The 11,536-nt window shown below is 36.7% G+C and overlaps 2 protein-coding genes across 2 annotated transcripts; one reads left to right on the top strand and one right to left on the bottom strand.

The window, feature by feature from the left end:
• Window positions 1-2,684: 2,684 nt before the first annotated feature.
• Window positions 2,685-4,476, top strand: LOC111469858 (cytokinin riboside 5'-monophosphate phosphoribohydrolase LOG5-like). Its single transcript, XM_023115313.1, has 7 exons — window positions 2,685-3,050; window positions 3,170-3,267; window positions 3,514-3,544; window positions 3,670-3,769; window positions 3,853-3,923; window positions 4,003-4,146; window positions 4,264-4,476. Exons 1-7 carry the CDS (start codon window positions 2,886-2,888, stop codon window positions 4,405-4,407), a joined length of 753 nt encoding a protein of 250 aa, XP_022971081.1. The 5' UTR covers window positions 2,685-2,885; the 3' UTR covers window positions 4,408-4,476.
• Window positions 4,477-4,968: 492 nt separating this feature from the next.
• On the bottom strand, window positions 4,969-6,414 carry LOC111469842. Its single transcript, XM_023115289.1, has 2 exons — window positions 5,985-6,414; window positions 4,969-5,595 (listed from the first exon to the last, which is right to left on the bottom strand). Exons 1-2 carry the CDS (start codon window positions 6,381-6,383, stop codon window positions 5,086-5,088), a joined length of 909 nt encoding a protein of 302 aa, XP_022971057.1. The 5' UTR covers window positions 6,384-6,414; the 3' UTR covers window positions 4,969-5,085.
• Window positions 6,415-11,536: the final 5,122 nt, after the last annotated feature.

The raw sequence follows: 11,536 nt of genomic DNA, 5'->3' as shown, positions 1-11,536 counted from the left end.
CTCCATCCTTTTAACCAAACCTTAAAACTCCCTTCCCCACACGTCTCTTCCTCTTTTTGTTCTAATTTTATTCATATTTTCTTCAATCATATCATTTATGATTTCTTATTTGAGTTTTCTATTCTACTTTATTTTATTTTCGATAGTTATTTATTTAATAGGGGATAGGCGCATACTCTGGATCGACTAGCTAATAGGACGAGCAATGTAATACAGTTTCCAAGACGGACGATGTGAGTGAGAGATGCTCAGCAATCAGACCAAACAGATGTAGGTAGCTTGATCGCTTTACCCGTCAACCAGCACCAATAGAACCTAAAGGATGACCTAGTAGACTTCCTTTATTCATATAGCTACTTTTGTTAACTCGATTCCTTTGTAGGGAGTACATTTTGAAGTAGAAAACGCTCTATTATTTTTGAATATTTTACTTCAAAGTACAAACTCGACCATTTAGAAAAATACAATATCAGACCAATATAAAGATGACATGTTCGTGTGTTGTGACAACATTTGTATCTTTTTTGGGACCCATTTTGGTTGAAAGGGAAAAGAGCAGAGCATTATCATGAAGCATTCAGCCCCCTTTCCCCTCAATTCTTCTCTTTCAATGCATTCAGTGTGTCCTTTTAAGATGTCCATTTTGGTTATCTTGTAAGTTTGGTTATCTCGTCCTCAAACATATAAATTCAGACTTTCGAAATTTGTACAAACTCAACGTTTTTTCATTCTTAGTTACAGAAATTTTAAATTCTAAACTCGACTCATCTTAACATGTATGATATTTCGACGTTGACAAGCAATGAAAAGGCACTTTTAGGGGAAAAGGAAATGAATACAAAGAATTTTCTAATTAAAAGAAGATTTCTTATTCAAAGGTGAAAAGTACAATTTATTTAACAGTGGTAAAGATATGTAATCATTGGGATGTAGAAAGGAAAATGGGAAAAAATCAGTAATTTTATGCAATGGCTTCTTTCTCTAAAGGAATCTGCATCTAACCAAAGAAAATGAGCTAAATGAAATGGTGATCAATGGGGTTGGAGGATGGAGATAGGATCTGCACGTGTTTAGAGCATTTTAGCCACCACGTTATGATTGATTTGCACCAGAAATATGACAGACAGAAAGAGTCTTTAAGCCAAAGTACTGATGTTTTCCGGACTCTTAAAGGGATAATAGACTCGTTAGCTTGTGAGATCCCACGCCAGTTGGAGAAGAGAACGAAATATTCCTTATAAGAGTGTGAAAGCCTCTCCCTAGTAGATGTATTTTAAAACTGTGAGACTGACGACGATATATAACGGGCCAAAGTGGACAATATGTGCTAGCAGTGAGCTTGAGCGATTACAAATAGTATTAGAGCTAGACACTGGATGTGCCAACAAGGACACTAGACCTCCAAAGGAATGGGTTGTGAGATCCCACATCGGTTTGAGAGGAGAACGAAGCACTCTTTATAAGGACGTGAAAACCTCTCCCTAGTAGATGAGTTTTAAAACTGTGAGACAGACGACGATATGTAACGGGTCAATATCTCCAAACATGACACCAACAAAGGAGAAAGAGAGAAAAAGAGGTGGGGGCTGTCTTTGTTTTCTTTTCTTTTTTTCTCTGTGGCCAAGAGTTCTCCCTATTGGATGATTTGCTCATTTGACCCTCTTGAATACGAAACCAGACAGATTGACACCACCAAAACTCTGTTCCAGCAAAAGGTCAGTTCTTAATAAGATAATGCATATTAGGCCAAGAGTGGAAAGTTCATGCCATCTACTTATTCCCACATTAAATACTTGTCTTACTAAACTTTCTCCCTACACATTTATTGTTGTTTTTTCATGTGGGTCTCAACCCGTAAGGAATTTTATGCCTCGTTGACATGTCAAGAAGTTGTATTATAAGAGATAAATAAAGTCTCTCATATGGAACGCTAATAGGTCAAGAAAGTTCAAGAGATTTCTGGTGTGTTCTGGCGAGTTGTTGGTGAGGACTGAGTAGAATAAGTGGACTATAAATGGACTGGAAGCTACAAGCCAGGGAAAGATTCTTATCTTGTTGAAGAATAAGACTTTTAGATCTAAATTATCCTAGAACCCCAAAAACTATAAAGAATCAACCCAAGGAAAAGTTTTGGAACAAATTACCTTAACGATCAACGTCAGGAATATAGAAAACTCATGATTCAAATCACTCCACAAGATACCTTGATCAAGACTACTTGAATGACTCTAGCATCTAAACAAAAGAAATACAAAAGAACAACCTCATGGCTTAAGAAGCATACTATGCAACTTTCATTTTAATATCCAAAATCATCCTAGTCTTGAAAGTAAACTTTAGAGTAACCTATGGTCAGCTGAAAGGTTGTAACACTCATTCTTGTCAATACCATAATAACCCCTAACTAATTGTAACTTAAAACCTTAAAAATAATACTCTAAAATTGAAAAATACAATGAAATCTCCCTAAATTCAAACATGTATGATACAATCTTGTCATCCACTATGAAATCTTCTCCCTAAATTCAAACATGTATGATACAATCTTGTCATCCACTATGAAATCTGTGTGGCATGATTAGGATACCTCATTTCGTATCACTTTGTTTTCCTATTTGCTGAAATAGAATGTAGTTGAAAAAGTAAAGGGAAGGACAATTGTTACAGCATTTGTTTATACCACAAACCTACATTACATGGTAGACTCTTTACCTTTCCCCCCCTCTTTTTCTCCTTTAACTCGTTTAACTCTTCTTTCAGAGACTACACGGACTTTTTGGACATAATGTGGCGTTAATATAAAGCGGCTATTACCTAACATCCGAGTGGCATATATCAGAGTGAAATCGAAACTTTCCCCAGTATGTACATGTTCGGATACCCACATGTACATAACTGATCACGTAGCTCCTCTTGGCAGATACCAGAGCAGTGAAATGGAAGGGAAGGTAGTAAAGTCCAGGTTCAAAAGGGTTTGCGTGTTTTGTGGGAGCAGCACAGGAAAGAGAGGCTGCTATAGAGATGCAGCCATTGATTTAGCTCAGGAGCTGGTATTTCTTTGAAATCTCTCTTTTATCCATTTTCAAAAGCTTCTTGATGTTTTTCTCTTCCCCTCTCTCTCTTCCGTTCTTTATACGCACATATATATTACAGTCTTTTTTCTGTGAAGATTTCAAGAAGGTTGGAGCTTGTTTATGGAGGTGGGAGTATTGGGCTAATGGGTCTGGTTTCACAAGCTGTTCATCGTGGTGGAGGGAGAGTCATGGGGTAAGTGATCCAAAGCACTTTTGTGAGATCCCACATCGGTTGGGGAGAAGAACGAAATATTCTTTATAAGGGTGTGAAAACCTCTCCCTAGCAACGCGTTTTAAAAACCTTGAAAAGAAGCTCGAAAGGGAAAGCCCAAAGAGGATAATATCTGCTAGCGGTGGGCTTGAGCCGATACAACTTTAAACTTCTATTATTGTACATGTTTGAGGTTTCAAAGCATGCTTTGGTTTTGTTCATTTGCAGGATCATTCCTAGGACACTAATGCACAAAGAGGTCAGAAGCATATCAATACCGTAATTTGTTGAATTTTCTTTTGGCTGATTCAAAAGTTGAAGCTAAGACTTAACCTGATTCTTCCTCTCTAAAAAAACGATCATTTCTTGGGGGGAAAACTACAGATAACTGGTGAAACAGTAGGAGAGGTAAGACCAGTAGACAGCATGCACCAAAGGAAGGCAGAAATGGCCCGCCATTCAGATTGCTTTATTGCCCTACCAGGTTCCATCAACCCCTTTAACCTTTCCTATTCAGAAACACAATCCCACACTTTTTTTTAGTATCCTTAATGCACTGATTTTCAGGTGGGTATGGAACTATGGAAGAACTTTTAGAAGTAATCACTTGGGCTCAACTAGGCATCCATGACAAACCAGTAAATTCAAAAAAACAGATTACCACAAGTTTCATTTCGATCTCCCCTTTAAGTTCCTTCAGCAAATTCTCAATCTCAGGTTGGCTTGCTGAATGTAGACGGCTACTACAACTACCTCCTCACTTTCATCGACCAAGCAGTGGAAGATGGATTCATAAAACCATCACAACGCAACATCATAGTGTCCGCACACAACGCCAAGGACCTGATTCAGAAACTAGAGGTCAGTGATTCAGTCAGACATTTCGTCGAACAGTTGGTGGGCATATTTTAAAATTCCACAATTTGAAGCAGATTAAAGATTATATTCGACTCATGATTATAATGTTGGTTTGTTTAGGAGTACGTGCCTGTACACGACGAAGTGATAGCCAACTCGAGATGGGAAATTGAGCAGCCACCACCACAACAACAACAACAGCATCAGCAGCAAAAACAAGTGGGGTTCGAACCCAAAACTTTCCATGCTCAAATCACCCTGTAAAGTGGAAACTTGAAAACAAAAAGGAGAAAAAGATTCCGTGAATGAAATTGAGAGCAGGTGTTTTTTTTAGGTGAATTTGCGTCATCACCGACCGTTCTATAATTGGGTGGGACATTCTCTTTTTGTTTGTAAGCTTATGAGAACGAAGGAAAAAACCAATAATTTTCAAATTCAATGTGGGTATTAGTAGAAATTCTTGTATTTGAAGCTTAAAATTTGTATTAGAAACCTCTTCCTAGTAGTGCGTTTTAAAACTATGAAGCTTAAGACGAGTAAAAAGACAATATTTGCTAGCGGTAGGCTTGGACTGTTGCAAAACAGTGGTCAATGAGAACATTAGGTCCACACAAGGAAGGTAGACTATAAGATCTCACAAGGACGCTGGTCACGTGATTGTAAGATCCTATATCAGTTAGAGAAAGAGGAAACATTTCACTCCGTCGACATTTTTTCGCTCGACAGATCTATGAATCGGCTAAAATATAATATATTTAATTAAAATGCTAAAGATTAGAATACCGATCTCGAAACGCAAAAGACATCATCAACTAGAGAGGGACCGTCCATTCTTTTGGAAGACAAACATATTAACGTATTTGCCATTGTATTCATCTACAAATCTTCCATATATGGCTTCAAAAATACACACATCAATGGAATACATCAACTAACTTCCTTCTAGTTATTGATAATATTCAAAAGTAAAACCCTATTTCTTATCAATCTCCTAAACAAACCCTCCAACCCTCCTTCCAAATCTTGAACACATGCCTCCAACTTCCCTAGCTGATCCCCCATACTCTCTACGCCATTGCGCACGGTGACGACGTTATCAAACGGTAATCTACTCGCTACCATGTCAACTGCTGCATCCACGGTCGCGAACTCGTTCTCTTCTCCTTCTTCAACCCCTTCTCTCAATGGCCCTTTTTTCGAACGCATTAGCTTCGAAACGAGTGCCCAACCGTTACCCTTCGCCTTCCCTTTCTTCCCCAAAACATAGCACATGAGGGCTTCAACAACGTTCACACTTGTAGCTTCTACGTCGAATAATAGAGCGATTAAGGCCATCGTTTCAGTGTCTTTAATGGAAATTGAGCTTGATTTTGTCCCATATGTCTTGATACTAGCTAAAGCCTTTTGAATTGCTCTAATCACTACTTTTCTTGATACTAAATATTTCTCCACCTGTGAATCAAAGATTTGAATAAAAATCAATCAATTATGTTTGTTTTATCGAGATTGTCGAAAGGGAATCCCACACGGGTTAATTTAGAAAATGATTATGAGTTCATAAGTAAATAATACATCTCTTTGAGGGAAAAAGTGAACAATATCTGCGAAGTGTCGTGATTCGTAATATATTTTCAATAGAAAATATATATTGAATTGTTCGGAGTGAGGACCACGTTAGCTAATTAAGAGAATAATTTATAAGTAAAAAATACATCTCTATTAGTACGAGGCCTTTCGAGAAAATCCAAATCAAAGCCACCCGAGCTCATACTCAAAGTGGACAATATCGTATTATTATGGAGGTTCGTGGTTTCTAACCAAAAATAGATAGCAAAACAAACCTGATTGGCAACACCATTCCCACAGGACCCAGAAAAGGAAGATCTTCTCCTAACCAAGGATTGCAGCTCCCTCACGCACTCTTTAGTATGAATAACGCCATCCTTAGCAGCGCTACACAAATCAAGCAGCCTTAGCGAGCCATCAAAGATCTCATCGACCCATTTCTCCCGGAGCTGTGCTGCAAAGGCCTCCATGGTTCGGCGTAGCAGGAGCAGCTTGTTGACGCACTCTTGCAAGTCTTGCAGCCCGGCGAGCTTTTTGACCATGGCTGGCGCTGTCCATGGGGCGGAGTCCAGCGCCTTCAGCCGGCAGAGGTGCTCGTCGCACTCTGTGACCAGTGGGTGCGGCCGTGTCGGAAGGCTGTTGGAACGGGCGTGACAGTTGGAGAAGCCTCCCATTTGAACAAGAAAAAGAGAGGTTTTGGGAAAATTTTCAATCTTTTTCCTTTTTTGCGTTGGTGTGTGTGGAGGGGTTTTTATTTAGGAGACAAACGGAATCTGAAGCATTTATTTATATATACATACATACATATATATATATATATATATATATATATAATTATACTACATCAGCTGAATTGAAAAAATATTTTGAACAACTTGAGGGGTGGTGACCCCGAGCACCTTCAAAAAAAAGTTCCCAACCCAATGCAACCCTTTGTTCTCAGGTTGGGTTGGGTTGAGTTGAACTGTGAGAATCTTTTTTTATTATTATTTATTTATCTACCGTACATGTGACATTAATATCTAAAATATCAAATATTCACCGATCACATCCTAGTAGTTGTTATATAGGCCAAATATTTTTAATCTTTATAATAATTTTAAAAATAGTAGTGGGTTGGATTGTAATAGGTTGGTCTGATTGACTTAACTAATAAAATGTCAACTAGTGAATTGGTCCGAAAGTTTCGATTTTTCGAAAATTCAACCTAACTCAAACTAGAAAAAATCTAACTCAACCAAACTTTTATGGGTTGGATCCCGTAATTTGGGTTAGTTAGATTTTCTAGTCTTGAGTTATTGCGTAGCAATATAATTTGGGATCATTTGTTGGAAGCTAAACTCAACAATGGTTACCTTGATATTTCTGATACGACACGATTACTTACTTACTTGGTTCTCATTCACGTGTTTTCTAGGAAAATTTTCAGACGATCACTTAACATAGAATTACTCGAAGCCAAACACGATTAATTTTGGAGTTCATAGAGCCACCGAACAAAAAGATACACTTTATAAGTATAAATACTATTTTCAAAATCACTCTAATTCAGATGTGATCTCGGTTCATTAATGTATTTTTACTTATTGATAGACATCTATCCCTAATAGATTTGTGACTTTTAGAACTTTTTTATTAGGATTAGGTCGAGAAAAATCGAAACTTTCACACGTTTTTGTATAGTTTAGTATTAATTACGAAGTGGGTTAGTGAGGAGACAACTAGAATCTGATCAATTTGTAAAATAGTAATGAAAAAGAAGAAGAAGAACATGAATTAATGAGGCTTAAACGTGATTAAGATTGAGATTTGGATCCAAAAACACAAATTTCAGCAATGTTCATGGAGTGTCTCCTGCCCACCCACGTCTCCAACTAATAACCCTAACATTAATTTAGTATTAAAACCCTTTCTTAAAGACATCAATATCGATGTTTGGTGTTTCCATTTTGTCTTGTTCTTATCAAATCGAAGTCTGAGATTTTGAGCAGCTGAAGCTGAGCTGTGAGTGTACAGACAAGATTGTTGCTTTCCACAACCACACGTGTGTTGCAACATCATATGTCAACTGGTCATTGTTTTTGTTTTTGTGTAAAGATTTTCTCTCCCTCTCTCTCGATTAATGACTCGAACCGCTCGTTAAACAAACTTATAACATCAACTAAACTGTTAGAGGTTTGAGTTTTTATGCTCATGCGTTATTAAGCCGTTGACTTCTTTCAACTTTCGTAAGTATAACCTAATTCGATCGAAGGTTTGTATCTCTTCTTTATTTCACGTTAAAACCTATTGTAATATTTGTAATAACTCAAGCTTACCGTTAGTATATATTGTTTTTTTTGGGTTTTTCTTTTCGGGCTTCCTCTCAAGGTTTTTAAAACGCGTGTACTAGGGAAGGTTTTCACACCTACATAAGAAATGTTTCATTCTCTTTTCCAATCGATATGGAATCTCACATCCACCTCTCTTGTGGGCATGTGTCTTCGCTAGCACACCGCACGGTATCTGGCTCTGATACCATTTGTAACCCAAGCTGACCGCTAGAAGATATTGTCTGTTTTGACTCGTTACGTATTGTTGTTAGCCTCACAGTTTTAAGACACGTTTACGAGAGATGTTTCCACACCCATATGAGGAATGATTCGTTTCTTTCTCCAACCGATATGCTCATTAAACCTCCGTAATATCAACAACTTAACAAGTCAAGTCTTATATCGGTCATATAGAACACCTACACGTAGAAAAAAAAAGACTATAAACTTTGAAACTATATGAGAAATTACCGTAAAATCAACTATTACACATCAACTAGTGAATCAAATACAAAAAAATAATATATGGGAAAGCCAACTGAAAGATTCAATTTGACTTCGTAGAGCTGGCCAGCAGTCGCTCAACTGTTCGAGCGTTTTTCTTTCTCCTATTATTAAAATGGGGTAGTTAGTTTCGATTCAACAAGGATAGAATACCTGATCGAAGGTCTAGTACAGTTAGGTAGCATGTATTTTTGTTTAGGCTTCCGAGCAAGAACGAGAAATAGACGAGAATAATCTTATGTTTGTAATTAATTAATAGATAAGTTTGATGGTTATGATATGTGTGTCCAGCCAAACAGGGTGCCTACAACTCAGCAAAGCAAAGCTTGTTATCTTAAAAGACAACAAATTTGATAACATTAATGTATACAGCTATGTGGTGGTGTTCTGTTGGGTCAATCCCATGTTGTATATTAAATACACGAGCGATGATGATGAGAGGTATTGATCNATATATATATATATATATATATATATAATTATACTACATCAGCTGAATTGAAAAAATATTTTGAACAACTTGAGGGGTGGTGACCCCGAGCACCTTCAAAAAAAAGTTCCCAACCCAATGCAACCCTTTGTTCTCAGGTTGGGTTGGGTTGAGTTGAACTGTGAGAATCTTTTTTTATTATTATTTATTTATCTACCGTACATGTGACATTAATATCTAAAATATCAAATATTCACCGATCACATCCTAGTAGTTGTTATATAGGCCAAATATTTTTAATCTTTATAATAATTTTAAAAATAGTAGTGGGTTGGATTGTAATAGGTTGGTCTGATTGACTTAACTAATAAAATGTCAACTAGTGAATTGGTCCGAAAGTTTCGATTTTTCGAAAATTCAACCTAACTCAAACTAGAAAAAATCTAACTCAACCAAACTTTTATGGGTTGGATCCCGTAATTTGGGTTAGTTAGATTTTCTAGTCTTGAGTTATTGCGTAGCAATATAATTTGGGATCATTTGTTGGAAGCTAAACTCAACAATGGTTACCTTGATATTTCTGATACGACACGATTACTTACTTACTTGGTTCTCATTCACGTGTTTTCTAGGAAAATTTTCAGACGATCACTTAACATAGAATTACTCGAAGCCAAACACGATTAATTTTGGAGTTCATAGAGCCACCGAACAAAAAGATACACTTTATAAGTATAAATACTATTTTCAAAATCACTCTAATTCAGATGTGATCTCGGTTCATTAATGTATTTTTACTTATTGATAGACATCTATCCCTAATAGATTTGTGACTTTTAGAACTTTTTTATTAGGATTAGGTCGAGAAAAATCGAAACTTTCACACGTTTTTGTATAGTTTAGTATTAATTACGAAGTGGGTTAGTGAGGAGACAACTAGAATCTGATCAATTTGTAAAATAGTAATGAAAAAGAAGAAGAAGAACATGAATTAATGAGGCTTAAACGTGATTAAGATTGAGATTTGGATCCAAAAACACAAATTTCAGCAATGTTCATGGAGTGTCTCCTGCCCACCCACGTCTCCAACTAATAACCCTAACATTAATTTAGTATTAAAACCCTTTCTTAAAGACATCAATATCGATGTTTGGTGTTTCCATTTTGTCTTGTTCTTATCAAATCGAAGTCTGAGATTTTGAGCAGCTGAAGCTGAGCTGTGAGTGTACAGACAAGATTGTTGCTTTCCACAACCACACGTGTGTTGCAACATCATATGTCAACTGGTCATTGTTTTTGTTTTTGTGTAAAGATTTTCTCTCCCTCTCTCTCGATTAATGACTCGAACCGCTCGTTAAACAAACTTATAACATCAACTAAACTGTTAGAGGTTTGAGTTTTTATGCTCATGCGTTATTAAGCCGTTGACTTCTTTCAACTTTCGTAAGTATAACCTAATTCGATCGAAGGTTTGTATCTCTTCTTTATTTCACGTTAAAACCTATTGTAATATTTGTAATAACTCAAGCTTACCGTTAGTATATATTGTTTTTTTTGGGTTTTTCTTTTCGGGCTTCCTCTCAAGGTTTTTAAAACGCGTGTACTAGGGAAGGTTTTCACACCTACATAAGAAATGTTTCATTCTCTTTTCCAATCGATATGGAATCTCACATCCACCTCTCTTGTGGGCATGTGTCTTCGCTAGCACACCGCACGGTATCTGGCTCTGATACCATTTGTAACCCAAGCTGACCGCTAGAAGATATTGTCTGTTTTGACTCGTTACGTATTGTTGTTAGCCTCACAGTTTTAAGACACGTTTACGAGAGATGTTTCCACACCCATATGAGGAATGATTCGTTTCTTTCTCCAACCGATATGCTCATTAAACCTCCGTAATATCAACAACTTAACAAGTCAAGTCTTATATCGGTCATATAGAACACCTACACGTAGAAAAAAAAAGACTATAAACTTTGAAACTATATGAGAAATTACCGTAAAATCAACTATTACACATCAACTAGTGAATCAAATACAAAAAAATAATATATGGGAAAGCCAACTGAAAGATTCAATTTGACTTCGTAGAGCTGGCCAGCAGTCGCTCAACTGTTCGAGCGTTTTTCTTTCTCCTATTATTAAAATGGGGTAGTTAGTTTCGATTCAACAAGGATAGAATACCTGATCGAAGGTCTAGTACAGTTAGGTAGCATGTATTTTTGTTTAGGCTTCCGAGCAAGAACGAGAAATAGACGAGAATAATCTTATGTTTGTAATTAATTAATAGATAAGTTTGATGGTTATGATATGTGTGTCCAGCCAAACAGGGTGCCTACAACTCAGCAAAGCAAAGCTTGTTATCTTAAAAGACAACAAATTTGATAACATTAATGTATACAGCTATGTGGTGGTGTTCTGTTGGGTCAATCCCATGTTGTATATTAAATACACGAGCGATGATGATGAGAGGTATTGATCTTGAGGCCTCAGACCAAGATACAAACAAATCCCATAATAAATTATAGTAAATTAAGTCATTAAAAATGTGTTATTTGTGGTGCAAGTGATGAACTTATGT

This window comes from Cucurbita maxima, unplaced genomic scaffold, assembly GCF_002738345.1.
Source record: "Cucurbita maxima cultivar Rimu unplaced genomic scaffold, Cmax_1.0 Cma_Scf00041, whole genome shotgun sequence".
In the NCBI taxonomy this organism is placed as follows: domain Eukaryota; kingdom Viridiplantae; phylum Streptophyta; class Magnoliopsida; order Cucurbitales; family Cucurbitaceae; genus Cucurbita; species Cucurbita maxima.
Note: the sequence above shows the minus strand (reverse complement) of the source record. Positions and strands in the feature narration are given on the sequence as shown.